This window comes from Motacilla alba, chromosome 20 (assembly GCF_015832195.1).
Source record: "Motacilla alba alba isolate MOTALB_02 chromosome 20, Motacilla_alba_V1.0_pri, whole genome shotgun sequence".
In the NCBI taxonomy this organism is placed as follows: Eukaryota; Metazoa; Chordata; class Aves; order Passeriformes; family Motacillidae; genus Motacilla; species Motacilla alba.
Genome location: NC_052035.1, coordinates 7,018,583 through 7,043,030, shown reverse-complemented (window position 1 = coordinate 7,043,030; position 24,448 = coordinate 7,018,583). Strand labels below are relative to the sequence as shown.

Sequence of the window (24,448 nt, the reverse complement as noted above, 5' to 3'; positions counted from 1 at the left end):
TGGGAGATGCTTTTGAAGAGCTGTAAATGTTCAGTGTCTTTTATAGCTATGTCTAACAACTTTTATTTAACTGTTCCTCCCTAACATTGGGATTTTTTTTTTCAGAACAGTCTCTGTGGTTTTTTTTATATACTGAAATGTTTGTGCCCTTAAAAGATTAATTAATTGCAGGTAATATGGAGATGCCTTTTCCTCTGAGGCTCGGGTTTCATAGTAGGCAATTGCTGGATTTTGTGAGTGTAGGGAAGTGTGCTCCTCCATTGCTCAGCAAAGTGGAGATCCTTGCTATCAAGTGGAGAATGTAGTTTTGACTGCTCATTTATAGTTAAAATCTTTGGGAAGGCTGTTTTCAGGAATCCTTTATGTGATGTATGCATCCCGGCCCATGGCAGGGGTTTGGAACTAAATCATCCTTAAGGTCCTGTCTGAGGCAAGCCGTTGTATCATTCCATGATTCTTTGTATCAAGATTTTACAAGATACTTTGTTCACCTTATAAGTGTTTCTGAAGAATTTTTTCTTGTTTATAGCACTATTGCAAGAGCACTTTAAAGGGTGATGGAGGCAACTGACTCAGTTTCCTAAATTAAGCTGGCTATATGAGGGGAGCACATTCTGAGCTGAAAAAACCCTGCCGTGCTGTCACTAATGGGCAGGAGTCCTGTGCTGTAACCCCTGCAGCGCTGGGTTTGGGCCCAGGGGCACAGAACATCCTCAGTCAGTCTGAAACACCTCGTGGTGCTTTGGTCAGGGAGGTAGGAGCAGTTCCTGCTATGATGTTGCCATATGGATCCATCACTCCTGTTTCTCAGCCAGCATTCATGAACAACTCTCTGGATTGTAATAATGATTTGTGCCAACTACTGTATCTTTCATGTTGTACCATGTTCCCCTGAGGTTGTGTTTTAAACAAAATGACCTGATAGAATTGGACGAGTCTGGGATATTATGATTGCTTTAATGTCACTTAAATGTGAGCTGCTAAAAGGGTGGTGCCTGTTTCTCCCTGTGTGGTTCTCTCCCATTTTCTGCATGTCCAGCTGCACAGTGAGTTACATTCCAGAACTGATTTGGATAAAATGGTCATGATTTCTGGAACAAGAAGTTAAGGATTCGGGAAACCATTCCTTTTAGTAGCAGCCTATGTAAAATGACCATAAGTGTTCAACTTGAGTCTTGTAAAGCCTTGTATGTCCTAGTCTGTGTCTGGAACTGGACCTGTGTTTTAGAAGCACTTAATGTGCACTGCCAGATTACTCCAGTCTTACAGAACTATGGGTATGAATACATATTTACCTGTATGCATTATTGATCGTATATTCGTGGTGTTTTAAAAATAGGGGGTTTGTTACAGTTTGGCAATAATGAAATAGGATTTTATAAAGAGGAAGGAAAAAGCTCCAGTGCAGCATTGGAAGAGAACAATGAACCCATCCCATGAGCCCATCCCTTCCCTTTGCTTAGGAGAGGAACAGGCAAAGGCAAGTGGTGCATGAAATGTTTTGGTGTCTGCAGGCCACTGCCAGCTCCTCTTTGCTGAGGCCCCTGGGAAAGGGTGTAACAAATGTGCAGAATAATTGATCTGCCCATGCATAGTGAATGTGTGAGCATTGTAGTATGGTTGGCTGTGTTGTGCATTTAATCTGCCCATGCAAAATAAATCTGGGAAGCATTGTGTCACAGTCAACTGTGCTACACATTTACCATAATTCTGGTCACATGGGTGCCTTGACTTGCTCCTGAAATGATCAGAGTAGTCCATGAGCTGGGAGGTAGATGCTGGTAGAATAGAACTTCCCTTCAGTGTTTGGTGACTTTAAAGAGCTTATTTTATAAATTATTTCTATATCCAAATGTCAAAGAATAATGATTTCTGGCATTTGTGGTACTTCTCAGCTTTGGTCAAACAGCAAACTAAAAACTCCTTCCGCTGTTAAGTTTTACTTTGTTAAGGAATCTCTTTTAACTTATACCCGTAGCAAAACTCTGGCTGATATAAACTGGTTGTCAGGCTGAAGAGTTTCTCTGGTGTAAATGTAACCAAGTCCTCACTGTTGTTTCCGAGCTCTCATGAGATGTCTCAGGCAGATTTATACACAGTGGCTAAGGCAAAGGTCTCCAGCTGCCCTCTTGGCCCTGTCCCTGGAGCTGGGGTGGCTGAACCTCAGCCCACTCCATAGCAGCAGAAATTCATAATCTGCCATATCAGTGCAAACTGCTGTCAGCAACAACTTCCATTAACAGCCTGAAGGGTATATTGTCCCTGTACAGGGGAGGATCTACATCCCTCATGGCTGCTGTGCTCTGGTGGACACTGCAATACCTGCCTGAAGCTCCAGAACCCATTTGTCCATCATTTTGAATTTGGATTTGCTTGAACATAGTGTGCTTTCTTTTACTTTTCATCTAGGGTAGTCACATCTTCAGAACTGCTCTGTACCTCTGTGTTCGTTCCTGTTCATTTTCCTCTCCCTTCCATCTTCTTTCCCTAAAGTGACTTAACAAGCCAAATTGGTTGAGTTGTTTTCTTGAATGGCATAACTTTAGAATATCACAAGTAGAATATCAGAAAGTCAGATGTACTTTGTAATGATTTAATCCTGCCTGGAGCAAATGAAAACTGACTGTGTAGGATTGAATGGTAACAACTCTATACTGTTTACTCTTTACTGTTAATAATTGGTGGAATTGTATTGCCAATAAATTATAAATATTCAGTTTTCTGTTATACAGTCTAGTTCCAAAATACTTCAAATTATTTATTTTATTGTTTTAAAAATTACATTTTACCTTCTTATTTTGCAAGTTGTTCTGTGTTGCTAAGTCTGTTACTTCAGCTAATCTGTTCACGAATGCTGATGAGCATTTAAATGTTGGCAGGCATCCGTCCCATGGTTTATCTGAGATTAGAAGCTGCAAGGAACAGAATTCCTGTTTGTCTGTCACACACACACAGTTCATACATTGCCATAATCTTCACTACATGTTACAAGACTGTCTTTGGTACAAAAATGTAATTTTTGTGCTTGGTAACTTGCAGCATATGTGTGTACCTGGATTGTTTCTCACTGTGGTTTGATCAATGTATCAAATGTAGCTCTGGCAAACAGCAAGCCTTCATTCCATCAGAAATTTTAATGTAGTTGTGTTTGACAGTGTTGGGTTGAACTTAACGGATAGGAGTTAGTCATGGGATTAATGAAGTCCATAAAGTATTCTAATTCACCTTTTTGAATCCTGCAGCTTGGCTGAAGAGGAAATAAAGGCAGAGCAGGAGGTGGTGGAGGGGATGGACATCTCCACTCGATCCAAAGGTGAGTAAGAGGAATTACACAATTATTTGTAAACCAGGATAGTGAAGCTGTACCATCTACCATGAAGCTTCTCTTGAGTGGAGACTCAAGATTCACTGTATTTTTTACAGTGACTAGTGTATGTTAGGAAGTGTTTTAATTTTTCCTTGGTTTTCATTGTGTATCGACTCTACACAGTCAAATATTTCAGCGTTATTTCAGGTTTATGAATAACTGAGGTTAAATTACCAAAAACAGCAACCTCTTGTATCACTTATCATGGCTTCCTTTGAAGTAATATTTCTAGATTGGCAAGACAGGAGAAAGTAGTAGCAGCAAAACTATTAAGGTAGTATTTCCTACTGTAATGAATTCTTTTTTTTTCTAAGAATAAAGAATCACAGTAGCATTTCTGTTTCCACAGAAATTAGTCTTCTGAGCAGTATGTATTTCATGGACATTCATTCCTGTCCATCTCCTGTTGTATTTGCAACTGACTTTGCAGCTGAGTTTACCTGAAAGCCATTTCTCTAAAACAGCAGCAATATTTACTGCCATCCTTTTAAAGTTCTGGCACATACCCAGTGACTCTTCACATTCCTACAGCAGGGATCACAAGTCTGCTTAACTCTGAATGTGCAGATGGGATTGTCTTGAAGTCATGGCACAGATCATCTGCATGTTTTTTAATGAGGAAGCTTGGATGGCTGGATGACATGGTTATAAAATTGGATTCAGGTCTTATTTGTACTAACAGACGGTAAATTTACTGTTTGAGTTCTCATGGTATGGTTAGGTGAGGTAGTACATGTGATCTGACACCTCAGAAGAGATACACCCGCTCCTTTTGTCCCTTCTCCCTGTCTTTTTCTCCCTTCTCTCCTTCTGATCTTGTTCGTCAGTCTCCACCACTGGACTGCTTTCAATATTTACTTCTCTTTGTATTTCAGTTTTCTAAGCCAGCAGAAAGTAAATGTTTTTGTTGCTTTAGTGATTGCTACTGACTGGGGTGAGCTCCCAGCTCTGCACTCCGCCACTTACTTCCTTTGTGGTGCTTGTCACATCCCAGCCACTTGAACTTTCTAACCAACTTAAAAGCTGAAACATTTTTCTACTGTTGTAGTGACCAGTTTGTTTGTGGAAGAGTTTGATAACCTAAGAACTTGGTATAACAGACAACGGGGGTTATTAGATACATTTAGCTGCTTATGAAAGCTCATCTTCATTTCTCCTTAGAAACACTGGCCCACTTTCTAGCACCAATAAGAGTTCTGGATGCCTTTACTGAACTAAGCCATTACTTATGTCACTCTGATGTAAGTAATGTCTAAAAGACACTTAAAAATCTGATATCTACTTATGTAGATGTTTACATTTTGGTTCTGATGCTTTAATCAGCCACAAACAGGTGTATGTGCCATACAAAAAGTTACTATTTCCTCGTGCTAGTTCTAGTGCTGCCCTGACCTCAGGATATGTTGTTTCAGTGAATTAAGCCCACAGAAAACTTTCTGCTTTTTGTTTGGTAGGGTTCAGATGAAGCTTTTTAGGACAATGAGCTGATTTAATATCCTGGTTATTGAAAAGGTCAGTCTGTCATGTTCCAGCCTTCTCACACACATGATCTTGCAGCTTCCCTTGCACTCAGGGCTCTTAACATTTAGAAGTGGCCAGTTCAGAGGGATTTAACTTGACAGAAAGAGACTCAGGTTTTCATACTGTTTACTGTTGTTGCAACTCCCTGAACCAGCTGATGCCAAAGCCAGTCTCACCACGGTGCTGGCTTGGGTTGACCCAAGCTGTCCTTGTGTGGAAGCCACTGGTCCATGCATAGATGTTCTCCAAGTGCTTGAAATACCAGTGGGAGTGATGTAAATGGCATTTCTGTATCACCATAGTACAGATAAAACTTAGCAAGTGTTGAATCACTTTATTAATAAGGGAATTGTTATTTGTTTAACTAGATACTGATTTGCTTTAGTTAGTTTGTTAAATTTAACATGCATGTTGATAAAACCCCTGCCAGCAGCACTCCAAGGATGAGAATAACAACCACCCACCCCAAGCCCTTACAGGCTTGTTTTTTTCCAGTGAAGAATATGAGATATAAAGAACTCTTTAGACTTAACTGTAAACCATTTCTCTTTGTTGTATACTCAACCTAATCTGTAAATTAGTGATATAACTTTATAATAGTTGAAAATGCAGTTTCTCACAGAAAATAAAAGAATCATAAATGTCATCTCCAAGAGCTGGCCACATTGCAGGACTGGTATAATGAATCTTTCTGTACTCCTGTTATTGGGACTGAGACAAGCTTCTCTGATAGTTCAGTATTTCTGCAGCAGAGAAGTCACAAACCAGAATTTCAAAACTGTTATTCTGCTCTGTGCAAGGCAGAAAAAGTGCAGCAAAGTTCTCAACTGGTGGGATGGTGGCAGCAATGTCTCCACTTGCAGCAATTAGCTTGTGCAGAGTTTTGCTCTGTGTGTTTTGGAAAGGATATAGATGAGGAAGTTGACCCTATCTAGGCAAATCTGGTGGGGAGCACACAGCTCTTTGTGCTTTGTTTGGGTTTTTTTGATGTGTGAGAAGCCCGTGCAGGAGATCAATCCATGGCACTGTGCAACTTCAGACTTGACCTTGAGCAGCAGATGTGCTTGCCCAGCTCTGGTTTGTACAGCTCATCTGAGGCTGTGTCTAAAGAAAGTTGTAGGGAAATAAATTTAATTGCTGTAATACCAATTAGCCTGATGCAGACCTCCTCATGAATGTTCTTGTTTTGGTATAAGCAGTTTAATTGCTATAATTCAGTTGCAGTTCAGTTTAAGCTAAACTAAACCATGCATTGTTTAATCTGTGACATGGGTCTGAGCACAGCCTTTGAATTGGTCTAGGTAATGTGGTGGTTTCAAAGCAGCCTGAGCTGGTCAAACTGCTCAGTGCAGCAGTTTTATCCACTTCCTTCCATACCTAAGCTGGCAGGAAATGAACTGAACCATAAAACATGAACAGTTTTCTACTAGCATAGTGTGCTGAAACAGCTTGGTGGACTGCCAGAAGTGGTGTAAGAGAGAAGGCAGGAATACACCAGTTGGGTGAAGGAAGTGTGGAGCTTTGTTAGCAAGCATTTAGAAAGGGCTAGGCTGGAATGAAAGCAGAGCTGAAAGCCATCACTGACACTTCTTACTTTATATTGTGGTAGCTAAAGCAAGTCTGTAGCTAGTCAGGGCTATGGAGTCCTACATGTTCAGCTGCATTTCTCTACCCTTCTCCTTTGCTGGCTGTAATGTTCTGCTGTTGCACAGTCAGCTGTGTCAAGCAGCTGATCTAGCAGAAAATTGATAATTTTTTGTAGTTACCAGATTTTGCCTGAATCATGAACTGATTAACCCTCCTGTTACACACAAGGTCCTGTCTCCAAAAAGTTGTGGGGACAGATAGCTGGTAAGGTGGGAAGGAGGAGGAGAGTTGCTCTAGCAATTATAATTTAGATCTGCTTATAAGCTGTGCATGTGCAGCCTTGTTAAAGACAAGGTTTTAAAATACACTGCTCTCTTGATGAGAACAAGAAAGCATAAGGCATCTGAGAACTGGAAGTGGGAATTGACAGCTTAAAGAGAATCCAAAAACAGGAGTCCAAAACCCAAGGAATGCAAAACCAGAAAATGGAGTGAACAGAGGCTGTGGATTACACGATTACATTTTGTCCTTTGTATATGATATATTAACATGTCCAGCAGAAACATCTTACTATATTTCTGCTCCAGCCTTATGGACTACTTTTTAACCTTGTTTATTAAATTTTCAAGATGGGGCTTGCAAGGTCTCTGGATAAATGTCTAAGCATTTCCAGGTTGTGGTTTCAGTGCAAATTCTGTCTTTGCTTGTACTTGTTCTTTTTGGACAGAATGAACTCTCCACTGGGTGTTTTCCTCCTATGAAACCTGGAAGAATTTTTTTAAATCCTCTCTGCTAGTTTAACTTAGCTGCTAACAGCAGCAAACTGTGGTAGCAGATGGACTTCCATGTAGGTTTTAATGTATTTCAGCTGGTACTGGAACCATTGCCTGTTTAGTGCCCAGTCAAAAGGAGCTCTTTAACTCTCTTCTTGCCCTCATCAGTCATACATCTCTTACATTGCCTTTGCATCTCTGCTGGCTCTTAGGACTTTGGTGGAGAGGTTGTTTTCTACCTGCTTTTTTCCCTGAAGTGGATTACTGGGGAGTTGAGCAGATGTTGGACATTGCTGGGAGCAGCCTTGCCCCAGCAGGGACAGCTGGTCATTAGATGGTCTTAGCTTGGCATAAAATCATGTTCTGAGGCCCTACTGCTTAATGGGGAGAACTCTGATATTTACAGGTTTGAGGGTTTTCTCAGGTTTGTGTTAAAGGCTTTGGTCTTAGGAGCTCCTCTCAGTGGTAAAGTGTTCAGATACAATGAATATAAATACAAAAATGACTAATTAAACAGAATTCTGAGAATGCATGATACATTTTGTAACAGTTTCAGAGTAGTACATCTCTATCATCTTTCTTTGTAGTGATGCCAAGTATTTAATCACACAGAGATGAGATTCTTACTCCAGTGTGAAGCTGAGGCTCCTGCAGGGAACAGAAGTGCAGCCCTGGACTTTTGTCTCTAGCGCAGAGCCCTTGCTATCAGCAGTCCCACCTTAGGAGGGCCTTGGAACAGCAAGTCCCCCACAGCCAGGCTCCAGCTTATCCTTGCCTTTCAGCTCTTACCTTGCAAGTTGTTGGGAAGTGTTTCTTTTTCTTTATCTCCCAAAGTCCTACAGTGAAGAAACAACTAACAGTGTCTTTTTGTACTTGTGTAAAATTGTAATGTGGCAGGAGTTCATCAGAATTTACACAACCACAGCTGACCTCTGTTATTTATTGCATAAAGTAACTGGATTGGGTTAATTACATCAGTTGAAGTTTCTGGAATGTAAACAGGGCTTTAGTGGTTGGTTGCAACTGCATCATGTTTCAAAACTCTGGCAGAAAATTAAAATTCCTCAAAGCTGAGTGTAAGCTCTAACAGATTTATCCATGATTTTATTAGGCTTTTAAGATATTTGCCCTTGCTAAAGTATTACAGGTAATGGATTTGAAAAATCAGAGATCTTTTAACAACCATTCAGGATAATAAATTTAACTGGAAGGCTTCACAGTTCTGGAATTCGTCTAAATTATTAATCGAAACCTGTTCTATCAAATGAGACAAGTTAGTAATGCTACCTTTTCTGTCGGATTTCTTCATTGATTGCACTCCATGCCATTTAAAGTACAGCCATTTGGAGATTTTGAGAAGGAGTAAAGAGACATGACAGTCTAGGTGTTTTTTCTTGTTCCTTTTAAAGATATAGATACACATTTCTTCAGGGTAATGACAGCCTAAGCAATCTTCAGTCACCTTTCTTTTCTTGTACCTTCTTTCAGACTGCCTCCCTGTAGCTGTTTCTTAAATCCATCCAATTAATTCTTCGTGCTTGTTATGGGGCTACACATTTCCAACTAGAAACACAACCAACAGTTCCACGTAAGACAATCAGCAGAAGTGTCACTTAAACTTTAATTCCCAATGCCATGCTCTGCCTTTTATTATGGCACAAACAGATCTTCCAACATTTGGTGAACCAAGTCAAAGAATTAAATTCAATAAAATGTAAAAACCCAAAAATTTATTAAAAACAGTTGCATGAAGAATTAATTGGATGGATTTAAGAAACAGCTGTAAGAAGGCCCTGCCGCACCAGCATCCCTCCTTCACTGTCACATTTCCATTCTTTTCCCTTATACTGGTACTTTCAACTCTTGGACTTGTTGCTCTGCTGATTTAACTGAAATTAAATTTTAAGGTTTTTGTTGACTTAGGCCATATCAGTCTTCCAAACCATCTTGCTTTCTGGGTGAGTGAACCACAGTACTGGAGAAAGTAAAAGGGAACAAATTTCATTTGTGGGAGGGTGCTGTGAAGCGTTGACTTAGGTGTGGGTTTCAGCTCTCATTAAGGCTTTATTGGGAGCAAAAATAATCCAAATGCAACAGGTGCCTAGAAATATTTATGTAGATATGATTTCACCACTGTTTGAGTCTGGAATTGCTTTGATTGCATTTAGCTTAAGTTTTTAAATTGAAAAAAATAACAAAAAAAGAAGTATGGAAAGAAGGGCATAAGGGAGTGTCACTGTCAGTCTGTTGTACTGAGCAGTTTGTGCTGTGCTGTTACAGTAAGGCATCTTGATGGTGCTTGTTTTCAAGAAGAGTTACATTTAAATATCACAGGAAAAGCAAAGAAAATAACATCCTACTTTTACAGGTTTTCTGAGCTGGCACCTGCTTCTATTGAGAATAGCGAGACTTCTCAGTTGTCAGGGATTTCTGCTCTGGAGTGTTTACAGTGCAGCACTATGCAATACACAGAGTATAAAAATATTTGGTTGTGGTCTGTGTTCCATATGCTGCAGCAAGATAAGATCTCTGATATAAATAATACACTTTTGTTTGTTTTTGTAACTTTTTAAAGCTAAACTATTGTAAGTCATTACCGTAGTTATCTGCTTACAAAGTGCATTGCCATCACATAAAGTTGGACTTAGAAAGCAGTCATAAAGTGTGAAATGAAATTGCTTTGGGTTTAAGTATGCTTTAGTCTATCCCCTGGGAGCAGTAGTTATTAATCCTTTAGTCACATGATGGCATACAGAAACAAAGATTTAAGCTTCAGGTGAAGCTCAGGTTAGCTTGTTGCTCCCTAGTGAATGATTTGTAAGAGCACTCAGGGGTGCTTATTGTCAACCTTGACAACATCACAGACCAATTAATACTAACCTAGTGATGTAAAACCAGGGAACTTTTAATGAGAATTTCAAAAGTTATTTCAGGTGTCTATTTTTTCACTTGAGCTGGAAGCACATTTTTAAAGTGGTGCTAAGAAAGCAAAATCAAACAGAAAATCAAGAAATAAGCAGACTAAGGTTGCTTGGCAAAATTAATATTTTTAGTACAATTGGTTTATCAGTGAAGAGTTTGGATGAGGGTGACGTGCTCAGGGTGTGACAGGAGTTCAGTAGGAGGAGGGAAATCGCACAATCCCAAGGCAAGTGGTGACCAGCTGGCATGGTGAGATCCTTCCTAAGGTGAGACCATTGTTGCTTGTTAAACACTGTTTGAAAAATATTTACTTATCATAGAAGAGATCTCAGAAATTCTGTCTGTTCCCTTTTGGAGCAGAAACTTGAATCCACTCCTTAAGCAACTGATATGGTCACCAAGTTACTGCACAGCTTAAATTTGCTATCTTTTGTTCTTTCCCCCCAGATTTGTTTCACTTTTTTTTTTTTTTAAGTAACCCTACACTAAGGAAATGATTCAAAATTAAAAAGTAACTTTCTTCCTTACAGGCTATTTTAACAGGGATCAGTTTCTTGATCTGGCTCACAACTCAGCTACAGGAACTCTGCTCACACAGCTGGGAGAGCCAGGGAGGGAGAAGCAGCAGTTTGTGCTAAACAGGGTATTCCCACTGAAAGAAATTCACACAAAATTCACTTTTTTACCATACTTAGAATTGAAAGCTATAGCTCAAACAATTTAAGAAGATGCTACCATTCTGTCGTCACTTGAACTGAATTAAAAGATTATTCATATTATCAGGTCCCTCAGTTTGGTAAACTGGCAACATACTGTGGTAGTTAAAGAGTCTGGCCTATTCCACTAGCACAACTAAATCTGAAAAAATATGCCTGTGCATTGCTGTTTTCCTGTTTATTCCTTAATTTTTCCAGTTACATTGCCTCAAGAAAACCTCTGTGCATTTGAATAACTTGCCAGCTGAAAAAAAAAGGAAGTGTATTTCAGGTCAGTTTTTGTACGTTGTCTATGAGTCACCACTAGTTGATTTGAAAATCCCCAGTATACTCAGGCTTCTTGAACCAAGGAGGAAAATTACATCACTTTAAGTAGTTTTTGATATTACTTAACCAAACATACATGTTTGTGTGACCGTTTAATAAGATTAGTATTGAATCAGCACCCTTTCTGCTGAATTGTAACTTGGATTTGGCTGTGACTGAATAGTCATTCAGTTCTGGTTTAGCTAATAACAGTTTAACACTTTCCTGACCCTGAATGAGTTAGTTTAGGAAAGAAATAACATTTAAAAGTGAAATGGATCACATGAAGGGGGGGTAGGAACTTTACTGGTGATTTTCATACTTAGAGATGAGAGACAGTGTGCAGTGTCACAGCTTCTTTGTGAACCTCACAATCTGAGGCTGAAGAGCTGAAAGGAAACTGGTGTGCTCCACTGGTGGCAGTTTTGTGCCTGGAAGTAAGAAATAAAGGCAAAGAGCAGAAAACTCTACTGTCCATTTCCCCTCCTGGTTCAAGGTGTGCCTGCATAGGTACAGTCTGGAAATAAAGCCCAAGTCTCTTTAGGGAGTTACAGGGATGGCTTTATTTGCTTTTACTTTGCTTTTATTTTATAGTGAGAAACTTGGGTTTAGAGACCCCTTTGAGGTTATTGTTTGCAAATTATAATAAAGAAACAAAGACCTTAATGTGATGGTGGGAAGATGAGAAAAGACATGGTATGATGCTGGTTTTTGTGGGTCACTCTGCATGCAAACAGCTCCCGTGCTGAAAAAGCTCCATTCTGCTTTCATGAAAAAAAAATAGCATTCAGAGCTTGTTTGTTTTAGGTTTGATCATTTTGATTTAGTTGTGAGCTTTGCTTTAGCTGACACTGATGCTGCAGTTTCTTCCAGGGTAGCTGGATTAACACAGCTCCCTTGGGATTTGTGAAGCACATCCCAGCCCAAGGAGTTCTTCTGCCACCTTCTGTGCATAATCAGCTAAACTGACAAACCCTCTGAGTTTGCTGTCAGCAGACTTCTACTGTGTTGGCATTTTTATTGTCCTAATTGCTTAAGGAGGGGAGGAAACAGACCTTGTATTTTTCACACATATAGGTGACATAGCAGCTCTTTGTATTGTCAAATCAATCTAAATTTTGGGCTAAATGGAGCAGGAGGCAGATTTGCTTGAATCCAAACACAGCAAGGAACAATAATGGCCTCAGACACATTGTATTGATTGATTTCAGCCAAGGCGTGTCAGCAGATAACTGGTGCTAAATGCTGCCAGTATGTGTAAAAGGGAAAGGGTGTGTGGGAAGGGAAAAAAGTCACAGGTTTTAGTGTCAAAGCTCAAAACATGACAGGTTTGTATTTGTTTATTTAAACCAGTTTACTACATTTTGCCAGCATTTTATAGCTTATATCAACAGAAGAGTTTCTCAGACAGCTGACAGTAATATGTCTGCTGGAGTTGCTGTGATTACAAAATCAGTGACAGACACTTCTAGAATTGTTGAAATTCCAGATGTTGTTAGCCTCATTTAGCTATTCTAGGGTAGTAAAACACAGGATGGACAAGCATTCCTACATTTGTTTTCTCTCTTTCAGTTATATATCCCTCCACCTATATTGTCATGTGTTTTTCATATTTATTTATAGTTTCCCTAAATACTATCTTGACACATGTTAACCATGCTTTTGGTCAAGCAGAAGTCATCATATAGCACTATATTTTTCATACAATTTTGTAGAAAGTGGCCAAAACCACTGCAGTTTTAAATTTTTTTCTGTGCAGATAAATATTAGGGGGATGATTCAGTTGTTTCTTTTGTGATATTGTTGCTTTCTGATCCCTGTGATTCTCTGTATAGTTTTGTTTTGTTGCATGCATTGAAAGCTTAAGGAAAAATTAAACTTGTTGACCCAACTCTGATGAAATTTCACTTGTATTTTGTCAGAATCATATCACTGTTCTATGACTGTCCTTTGCAGCTGATTGTGTACTTGTTTCTTTTGAAAAATAGCAATAAGTTATTTTTAATAGAGCTGAGCATTTAGTATTCTTTAGGGATTACTGAAATTTTGTTCTGAGGGAATGACGTTGCAAATGCCCTTATTTTAAAAAGATGAAATAAAAATCTTTGAAGAGTGTGAATGCCAAGCCATAGCATTGTTGGAACATTTTTCATCAGTTTGCAGTCTTTACCCACACTGTTTGTATCTGTTACAGATCCTGGCTCTGCTGAACGCGCAGCACAAAAACGGAAATTTCCCAGCCCTCCACATTCCTCCAACGGCCACTCACCTCAAGATGCATCAACAAGTCCTATAAAAAAGAAAAAGAAGCCTGGTCTATTAAACAGTAATAATAAAGAGCAGGTAAGAGAAGCCATGGTTTTATTATGCTAGAGTATGAAGCAGTAGAGGACGTGGAGATAGCTGATCAGAAGCTCAGTCTTCTTCAAGGAAGCTCCATTTTTGTACTCTTAAGGAATGGATATTAATTTTTGAATGAAATGGGGGTAGAAGTTGGTATTATAATTTTGATTTGAATGCTCTTTGATTATTGTTTTACATCTGTAAAAAAAAACCACCTGTGTCCTGCTTAGTGATTTCATAAAGGTAATAAGATGTATGTATAACCAATAAATGCAATTTGGAGCGAATTACTATGAATAATTATAACGACAAAACCAACAATAGCTGTTTTTTAAATTAAAATCATTAGCAGGAAATGTTGAGTAGTGTGATAACCTAGATTAAAAAAGGTCTCATAATGTCAGTGAAGTTCCTCATCTGCTTGCAGTCCTTTCCTACTGCCTGTTAGTCAGCTCCACCTTGGTACTCTGTATATTTCCTCCCCTTCCTTAAAGTTTCCAGGCAGAGTACTCTCCTACCAAACTAGTCAAATCAAAGAGTCACACTGACTTTTCAGTCTTTACACTTATAACCTTATTTTTACTGTCTTCTGAATGCTGAATTAATAGCATTTGTTGTCCTTCTTAGAACTTGACTCCACAAGACCTTGACAATTTCTGATTCATCGTATGATGCACATGATAGAATGATATGAATTGTATTGAATAGCAAACGTTGTAAAGCATCTGTATCATCTTGGAGTAGATTACATGAAAGCAGTCTTCAGCCTTACTGAAATTACTTCACACCTGATGTACTAATAACACTCCTGTGTATTTTTCAAAGTGCATTTTTGTGTCACGGGGTTTCTTGCCAGCGTCATATAAACACAGGATTAAGTTCTGAGTGTTCAATGCACTTTCTCCTGGCATGAGAGCATCCACATTATCCTGGTACAATTGCATTGGTGAAGAAAGAAAATGAAATTCCTACTCACTGCAGTTGTCCTGGAACAAAAGCTGTTAATAAATCAGACCTTAAAACTCAGTATAAATTGTATTTTATTTCAGGATAATCAGGAGATGTAACTGTATCATGTGGAGGTGCACTGGGGTCAGTTTGGCATTTGCTGAGCTTCACTGCAGCCTGGGTTTATTCCTTTACATCTTGGATGTTTTCTGGGCAGATACTGCCCCTCTGAAGTCTGAGCTTGTAACTGCAGTGCAGAGATAATTTTGCAAACAGTGGAATTGAATCCTTGGGTATTAATTTCCACTTTTTCTTCCTGCATTTAAAAATATATGTGAAAACACAGTTGCAGTTGTTGAACTTGATAAATTCCCCTTGGTAAATACTTTTCTGTTTTCCAGGTGTCTCAGACCTGTGCAGGATAGAATAAAGTTGTGTATCTAATGAAGAAAACCTATCAGACTTGCTTATTTTGCTGTGCTTATTACAAGTTAGCAAGAAAATATCATCTGTTTAGTTCTGTTTAGCTTTTACAAGCTGCTTTTCATTTAATGTTGTCTTGCATGTCAAATTTGAAGTGGGTATGCCTGAAGATTGTCGTGGCTAAATAGGTTCAAACTCTGCTCTCTGTGGTAGCAGGAGCTGTTTTTAAAGATTCTTTCACTGCTGAGCAGATGTGAGCTGAGCATGCAGGTTCTAGTTTTGCTCTCAGGATGAGTTTGAGTATGATGTAGCTGATAGCTGTGGTTCTGATTGACTGATAAATCTGTTTTGAGGTATGACAACCTCCCTGAAAACATCTAACTTAATGTTCTACGTTACAAAGTGCTTTATAGTACTTGAACATTTCAAGATACCATTACTAAAATTACAGTTGCATGAAGCTTTGTATTACATGTTGTGGGTGCAGTAACAGATCTTCAGAATGGTGCCATCAAGTATTTAAAGTGCTGAAAATCAAACAAAGAATTAAGGAATTGTAGAAAGTAACTAACGTGAAAAATCAGGAACTTCTAAAGCTTAATTGGACAGTTATAATGTAATTGAAGTTGTCAGCTTGTTTTACTACTAGTTTCAATATTCATTTAAATTGAATATAAATAGTGATCTTTTTCTTTCCAAAACAGCACTACAGTACTGTTGTTTGTTTTCTTAAGTTTCCTTTGTCATTCTACAGGTCTTAATAACTTCAGTAAAACCTTTAAAACAAGCTACCACCCAGTTGAACTTGAACTTTAATAACTGTTAAAATTTTAACTCTTAAAACATATTACTCTGACTAGGACAAGTGAAAAGGTCCCTTGATGCAGTTGACTCATTCATTTTCAGTCTTCTAGTTCTGTTCTTTGGGTCTCTGTTGAGTCTCTAAACCCTTTTTTGTTTTGTTTCTTAAACTTGGCCTAGGCAAAATAAGGTGATAGATGTCTAAATGATAAAAGCATCCTTGAACAGAAACCGAATTAATCTCATTTGCCAGCAAAAATTGACTTCTCTTCAGTTTGGATGTTATGATTTCTGTGGAAGTTTCACAGGTTTTATGTTTGTCTTAAAGTAGAATCTTTGAATCTTACCAAGTTAGTGTGGATATACTGCTTATATCCACTTCAAAGTCAGAATATATATTAAATTCTTCTGGTGATTTCCTTTATCTGCAGTGGAGGAAGTGCCCCACAGCTGCCTGTCCATGTATGCAAGACTGAGATGGCCTCACAGCTGTGGTGCACTTAGCTGCAAACAAAACACGTTTCTGCACTGGAAATTACAACTTTCCCTTCCTCACTCTGGTTTTTTTGTTTGAATGCTTGTTGTAGTAATTAGTTTGAAATGGACTGAAATCCTTATTTTGCCCCACTTATTCCACAAGGTCTCGTAGCACCATCCTTCTGAAATTCTTGTCATGTTATGTGTAGAAAGTACAGAAGTAACACTTTGCCCATTTCTGTGGTGGGAACAAAGTGTCTCTGGGCTTTGTCATGTGTAGAATAGAAAATGAAAACCACCAAAACTGGCACAAAATCATGTGAAATTTTAGGTGGAACAGTGTTTATGGATAACATCCTTTCTTTGCCTAAAATATTATATGGATGTTAGATAATCTGGGGTTTTTTTGAGATACAACATCTTCTGGTAGGTTGTTGCTTCCACCTTGAAGATCCCTTATTCCTGTAGATAATTAGACCTCCTCCTTTGAAACTTTAGGTATCTAGAAATACCATGGTCAAAGTGGCATGCTGCTGCTTTCTGGGGAGTTTAGTTATGTGACTGGGGAATTTATTTCTGGGGAATTTAGCCCTGTGTGACTGATTTTGTTCAGGATGCCTCGAAGGTACAGAACACATGTTTGGTTGCCCTGTCCTGTGAATCACATGGGTGTGTGACAGCTTGAGGGTCTCAGAAGTTGCAGATTTGTAAATGGTGTAGGACACTTGCAGAATGACCTGAGAAAAAACCAAAATGGTTCTTCAGACTACAAGTGTTTGGGTAATTACAAGTGAAGTCACAAGCAAGTGGTTTTACATTAAACAAAAAAGTCACATTAAATGAGCTGTCTAAAATCTCAAGGCGGTTTCCCTCCTCAGCCAACCACCCCTATAATGAATATCAAACAGAGACTATGAGTTCCCTTGTCATTAATAAAGAGAAAGTAGTTTTCCATGTTAGCAGTTCTTCAGAGATGATATAACAAATTTGGGTATCTCTGGACCCATTTAAGCCATCCCAGGCTCTTCACTTCTTGTATTTTGGAGTCAGCTGTGTCATCTTTGAGCTGTCAGGCTCAAGGCAAAGACCAGTTCATGCAGGTTACAAAGTTCATACTGTTTTCTAGTGCAGGCAAACCAGTACAGATGTGAGTCTCAAATTGTGATATGCATTTAGGTGGTGAATGAAATCTCTCCTGTAGTGGAAGTGGCTGCTCAGATGTGAATTTGCTCCTTTGTCATCCTTCTCTACAGTTTGCCTTGTTAATCAAAATCAGTATTGGCTTGCTTCAAAACTATAAACTGCTGCAAACTAGCACAGATTTGCATGGTTTTCAACTCCTTGTTTCAGGACTAACCTCTTCAGTTGTCCCAGGTTTAGCCACCACTAAATATCTCAGTATTTAGCTTGCACGGCCCCATGAAATTCTGAGTTTAGAGGGCCTAATAGTTTCTATAGCAAAACTTCTTTCTTGAAGCTGAAAATGTTTGCTGGCTCTTATTGGATTGCATGTCTTGCACTCAATGCCCTCACTTGCCACAAAAAATTTATTTCTGGTCTTGAGTGCAGATTGTCATTCAGCATCTGAATAAGCAGTAAACTTCTTTATGAATGATTTTGTGCAATGACTAAGATACTGTGCTTGCATAAATGTTAATCAAACTCTGTAAATTGCTGTTTGCTTATATATTATGACTATTATGATTTGAAAAAATGCAAATTTGTTTTGAAACCAAACCTGTTTTTCTTGCCTACATTTCAGTCAGAACTAAGACATGGTCCGTTTTACTATATGAAGCAGCCACTCACCACAGACCCTGTTGATGTTGTACCACAGGATGGACGGAATGATTTCTATTGCTGGGTTTGTCATCGGGAAGGCCAAGTCCTCTGCTGTGAACTCTGCCCTCGGGTTTATCATGCTAAGTGTCTGAAACTGACAGCCGAACCAGAGGGGGATTGGTTTTGCCCAGAATGTGAGGTTAGTTTGATATAAGGAGTGGATTTCTTTCTTGGTTCTGAGATTTAACACAGCTTTTTTTGTGTTCTGAAGTGTTTCTGGTTTATTCCTGTTGCCTCTTGGTCAAGGTACCAGAAAAACTTGTGCAGAAGAGGAGGCATCCATGGCTGTGCTTCACCACTTTTTCTCTGTGTGTTACCTGCCTTGTGTTTGCCTTCTTACCACGAGTCTCCAACTTTCTTTGTGTCTCCAGCTCTAGAGAAGCACCATTTCAAAGAGTGATCTCTTCATCAGGCACCAGTAATTCTGAAATCATCCTGACGTTTTCACTAGTTTAACTTGTGCTTCTTTTTGTGGGCTGATTAGCTTTTCAACAGTGCAGAAAAAAATGCACTGTAGGGTCTACATAAACAAGTGGGTATTTTGTTACTGTGGAAGAATTTAATCATTGCTCTCGAGTGATTTCTGGGGAGAGAATACTTAGCATCCAAATATCTGTAATGAAAGCAAATTGGCTTATGGCATGTTTTCCTCTGATCACTTATTTTATTAGAGCCCAGGTGACCTTCTCACTCTATCACATTGTCTGAACCCATATTGTATTTGGAAATTTTATGTATTCACATATTCACTTTGTGTGATCTTGAAGATGCTGGATAATTTTCTGCTCTTTTCCCTTTTTCCTTTTTTCTTCTTTTTTGATAACACACACAGGCCAAAATCCAGGTAAAAAGAGGCATCTTAAGTACTTAAATTACATTATCAGAAATGTTTTGTTTCTTATAGAACAGCTATTATATTTCATTTGACTGCTAGAATGTGTCAGTGGAGAAGTATTGATCTAGAAATGTTTGCTGACAAAGTGTTTTTTTATCTGAACTTTTAGAAAATCACAGTTGCAGAATGCATAGAAACACAGAGTAAAGCAATGACAATGCTCACCATCGAACAGCTATCATATCTACTGAAGTTTGCACTACAGAAAATGAAACAGCCAGGGGTAAGGACATTTTTGTTGTTTTCTTCTTTAAATACTTGGATCACTGTTCGTCATAATCTGGGGTTTGCTTCCTTTAGTGGGTGATGAATGTTTAGTTTATCAGATTGTTTGTGACAGCTTCTGTTCTATCTGCTACCTGTCTAGCACAGACAGGTTAGTTTAGGTTGTACAGACTGCTTTGGAGTGCATTTAAAATGTAGTTTTGTGATGTAACTTCTGGATGTATTTTCAGTAGCTGTAATGAAAGTACAGTGTGGTTTTCCAGTGGAAGGTGGTGGTTTCTCACTCTCTGAAAGTGGACAATGACAGACATAAAAGGGGAATGTGGAGACATGATCTCTTCCCAATATATTTATATGGAGAGCCCTAGCCACTGACACTGTTGCATTATTGATTATATGTGGTGAAAATGTAGCTTTTATCTGTTATTAGCAGGTGTTCTTACTACAAAAGTTGGTTATATCACGCACTTTTAAAATGCTGAGGAAATTCCTTCAATGTGTCTAAAACATGTGCCATTGTGTGTTGTAAATCACATCAGTACCTTTTACAAATCCCCCAGCTTTTGTGATTTTTGCAGTTCATCATGTCCAGCATATGAAAAATCAGCTAAATGAGACCCTTTAGTTCCTGTTGTTCTACTATTAATTTATTACCTCACAATATTCTATAATTACCTTTGAAGAATTTTGTCTGATAACACAGAAAATGAGTGTTGTGTCATTGATGAAACTGTTCAGTATTAGTAACCAGTGTGGTTATTTTTTCCCCTAACAGACAGAGCCATTTCAAAAGCCAGTTTCACTGGATCAACACCCAGATTATGCAGAATATATCTTTCATCCAATGGACCTTTGTACATTAGAGAAGGTTTGTATGAAGCTAGCTGACAAAGGTCCTTGAGTTTGATTGCCATCTGTAACATTTCTAAAATGTTTGATGGCAGGGGGAGAGAGGTTTTTGAAATCATTTTGATGGGTGGGGTGGTTTCTTATTTATTATGAAAATGAGTTAATTTGCAGCCTTAAACCAGTCATATGTTAACTGTTTTGTCTGAGCCAGTAACGAATGCTCAGGAAAGAATAGTGTAAAAAAGACAAGCTTACACTGCTGACTTCCTTCTATTAAATTAATCTGATTCCATGAATGATCTCCAGGAGGGACTTCTTAAAGCAGGATTTTAATTTGATCATTATGTTCCATTTGATCATTATGGATCATTGGTTCATTAATTAGGGACCATTTGATGTATATCCTGGGGTCATTCCTGACTCATTTTATTGATCATTCAACAAATACTGTAATCTTCACTGCACCTGAGGTGTAGAAGAAAAAAGAAACAGTCAAGAGGTGGATAATGAAACCTGAATTCTCAGTTCTTGAGTAATTTGAAAGTACATTTAATGAAGAAATTCTCCATTGCTTAATGAAGAGTGAAGCATTGCAGAGCTTTGTTCTGTCAAGACCTGGTGAAGAGACAACTTTTCATTCTCTGTGTTCTTACAGAGGAGGCTGGTGTCCTTATGGTATAAAGAATGGTAACAAAACCACGGGACTAATTTTATTTAATCAAATTGCTTTACCCACTAGGTAGACTCTTAATATCATACATACTGTCTAATGTACTGTGACCAGTATTTTTTCCGTGTCTTGTAAAAATTCAACTGTGGAGTGATAATACATCAGTAGAAGAAACCAAAGACTTTTCTGCAGAAACATTGTGTTTCTAACACTGTTAGGAAACATTTTTTTTAAATGTTTGAGGTTTTGATCTAAATAATTCGCTATTTAGATTTAATTTAGACAGTTCATACATTTTCAGGGCAGTCAAAAGGCACCTTGATTTTGAGAGATTCTTAAGCATTTAAAATCATAAGTCTGCAGTAAATAAATATAATGGAATCACAGATTGGTTTGGGTTGGAAGAGCCTTTAAAGCTCATCTCATTCCAGCCCCCTGCTGTGAACAAGGACACCTTCCACAGGACCAGGTTGCTCAGAGCTCTGTCCAGCCTGGCCTCGAACACCTCCAGGGGTCAGTTTTATTTATTGTATAACTGATAGCACACAACATTCAGGAAGAAGCTGTCATTTTTTACTGATTTCTGTTTCCTGTTACATTCTTAATTTCTTCTTCACAGAATGTTAAAAAGAAAATGTACGGTTGCACTGAAGCATTTTTGGCTGATGCCAAATGGATTTTGCACAACTGCATTATTTACAATGGGGGTAGGTATTAATGTGTACTTACAGCCTCAGATATGAAACCTTGACATAGTTAAAGTCGTGGAGCAATTTGTAGACTTGTACACTGAAAATGCCTTCTTGTTAATCACCATAGTGCCTAAAAACAACAATTTTTTTAAACAAGTGGAATAAATAAAACTGTAGGGCCAGATACAACCTGTGCTGTCACTTACTCATTCCACCTTAGAGAAGACATTTCAGATAAGGTAGAATAATGGAATGGTTTGGGTTCATAGGATCATTGAATGCTTTGGGCCTTAAATGACCTGATCCAATCTGCATCATTTATTTCCAGCCCCCGAATTGCTTTAATGTTTTGCATCATACAGCACTTAATTGAGACATAATTGAGAAGATCATACAGCAAATCCCTCATTGAAAGAGTGTGTCAGTGGTGGGAAGGCTGCAACAGGCTACAAAAGGAGCATTTAAAGATTATTAAATATTACATTTAGAAGAAAGTGCTGATGTTCTGCTTTTGCAAGCATGTAGTTCATGCATATGTTTTTATATATTTTTAGATCGTCTCTTTTGTTTTTATGGATGACTTTTATATCTGAAAACTGTTGATTTTATCATAGTTCTACTATAACAATTTTCTAGGTTAAAGCATTTTATTTTTTCCTCAGGAAATCACAAATTGACACAAACAGCAAAAGTCATCATCAAAATCTGTGAGCATGAGGTATGAGTGCCCCAATTAAATTAATTGTTCTGTGTGTTTAGTGTTCTATGTCATGTATTTGTGAGTGACTTAATATGTATTTTCCAAGATGTGTATTGCAGATTTATAATTTTTGTAGGTTTCCTTATATTTAGGTATGTCTATCCTTGGCCTACAGAATAGCAATGCTTTTGCCAAATGCCAATGTGTCTTTCACTGGGATATTCACTATTTACAGTTAAGACTTGTGGGGAGGGAAGAAGAGAAAGTGGATTCTGCTCCAAGGCACGTGTCTTGCTAATGAGTATTTGGAGCTGGAAAAAGAGACCAACATCTTCTGATGCATAGATGTCCTTTTTGTGGTTCTTTTACTGTAACAATATGACTTTCCTCTGAATAAATGCAAATGACCACACTTTGGACTCTCTTTAATCTCTCCAATAACTTTGCTTTTTCTTTCCAGATGAATGAAATTGAAGTATGTCCGGAATGTTATTTAGCTGCTTGCCAAAAACGCGAGAATTGGTTTTGTGAGCCTTGTGTAAGTTAAGAATTATGGTGGTCTAGCTGCTACATTAAACTAGCAGTTCTCATTTGACTGTTACCCCTCTTTGTTTCAAACCTGTGGTGGTTGCTGAGTCAAGGAAAGCTGCTGTAGTTTACCAAGAAGCTTGTGCTGGCATATCATCCTTGTGGAGTCAGACTGTCTCAAATTACTTAGCTGTAAGATTGCAGGTTTTCACAAAAGGATTGATCCAGTCAGAAATAATTGTAAAGGCTGTCAGCAACCAGTTCACAAGTTCTCTGTCCTAAAATATAGGGTAACTGCCTTGTGCCAGCAGTGCTTACGTGTGGTACCCTCAGTGCCTGGAGGATTTCTGAAATGTGAACATCTCTTTCTGCAGATGTGCATCAGTTGAGACTTGCTTTTTCTTTCGTGATCTATTGATAGGTTGTCTGTTTTCTGTTTAATACTGAACTGAATTTGGGAAGATACCTTAAGATTCTCAAGTAGAAGTGTGTAACCCATCAAGTTCTTTCCTTGGACTGTCCTGGTTTCAGCTGGACTAAGAGTTCCTTTTCTTCTTAGCAGCTGGAACAGTTCTGTATTTTTGATGATGAGAATAATGTTGATGACACACTAATGTTTTGGTTGTTGCTAAGTAGTGCTTACCCTAAGTCAAGGACTTTTTAGTGCCCTATGATCTGCCAAGACACAAGCCTAAGTGAAAATTACAGCATTTCAAAGATTGGCTCTAGCCTAACTAAAGTTATGTTATATATTTGGAGGGCACTAATAACAAATAAATGAGTAAAGAAGTGCAATTACGAGCAGTTTAATCAAGACGAGTAAGGTTTTATGTTTAGCAAGTTTTTTTAATACAGTTTTATCATTTTGTCCTCTCAGGATTTATTATGTTTATAGTAAAATGGAATCTTGTATTTGGCAAGTGCCTTGTGCATGTTGGATCCTTATTGAATCTAAGTAATCTCTACAATTTTTAAAAAATCATGTTTCTTATCAAATTTGAAGCTAGTACTGCTTACATTTTCTTACTGTGCATTTTGCCTCTTCCTCTAGAGCAATCCCCACCCTTTGGTCTGGGCTAAACTCAAAGGCTTTCCATTCTGGCCTGCTAAAGCACTGAGGGATAAAGATGGGCAAGTCGATGCCCGTTTCTTTGGTCAACATGACAGGTGGGAGTTGAACAAAAGGATGTCTTTGGCTGTACAGAAAAAATTAGTGTTGTAATTTTGTGTGCTTGCAAGTTTTGGGATCCTGTCTTTAGAACCTTGACCCTAACAAAAACTGTGTAACAGTGTAGCAAACACTGTTTTAGTTCCTTACATGATTTTAAGATACATACATAATCTGGTGAGTGTGCAGCTTAATTCCTGTGTCTGGTGTCATGCTGGGGAGAACTGCAGTTCTTAAAGGTGGAAGAAACCAGTGAAGTCATTTATGTTGTCTAAACATTATAGGAATATGTACACACCTGTAGGTTTAAAAAATACAGAAATATAACCTGTGTTGAAAATGCCAGTTTTGCTCTGAAGGGAGTTTTCTGTACTTGTGAATCTTCTGCTTAGATGGACGTAGCCATGATGAATACTTAATTTGTCGTGAATTAGAAATACAAATCTATAACAACGTGTGCTGTAAAAAACCCAACTATACAGGGCCATGGAATAATTAAGTCAAAGTTCCTGCTATCTTAGGGTCTTGGCAGGCAGTTTCAGGGTCTGCTTCATTTCATGATAAATAAAATCTGTCTAGTACTTGCTGATGGAACTTTTCCTGGCACTGAGGAATTTGGCCAACCTGGCCTGGGGTGTAAAATGTTTCTAAGAAGGTGCTTGTGAAGTATTAATTTCCTTACCTGCTTTTTACAT

At 38.3% G+C, this 24,448-nt stretch overlaps 1 protein-coding gene across 7 annotated transcripts in view; it reads left to right on the top strand.

The window, feature by feature from the left end:
* The window catches only part of ZMYND8 (zinc finger MYND-type containing 8), a 49,592-nt gene that overhangs the window by 7,128 nt on the left and 18,016 nt on the right, over nt 1-24,448 (top strand). For 6 of the 7 annotated variants that reach the window (XR_005259485.1, XR_005259484.1, XM_038158480.1 and 3 more), the window contains exons 2-10: nt 3,243-3,313; nt 13,387-13,535; nt 17,947-18,165; nt 19,031-19,144; nt 19,922-20,014; nt 21,285-21,372; nt 22,020-22,075; nt 22,518-22,595; nt 23,637-23,752. Coding sequence is in view for 5 of the 7 variants with exons in the window: in XM_038158480.1 (XP_038014408.1) it covers nt 3,243-3,313; nt 13,387-13,535; nt 17,947-18,165; nt 19,031-19,144; nt 19,922-20,014; nt 21,285-21,372; nt 22,020-22,075; nt 22,518-22,595; nt 23,637-23,752 (984 nt within the window). In the remaining 2 variants the exon portion in view is untranslated. The remainder of the gene's footprint in view (nt 1-3,242; nt 3,314-13,386; nt 13,536-17,946; nt 18,166-19,030; nt 19,145-19,921; nt 20,015-21,284; nt 21,373-22,019; nt 22,076-22,517; nt 22,596-23,636; nt 23,753-24,448) is intronic. The other variant, XM_038158485.1, reaches the window with a different exon arrangement.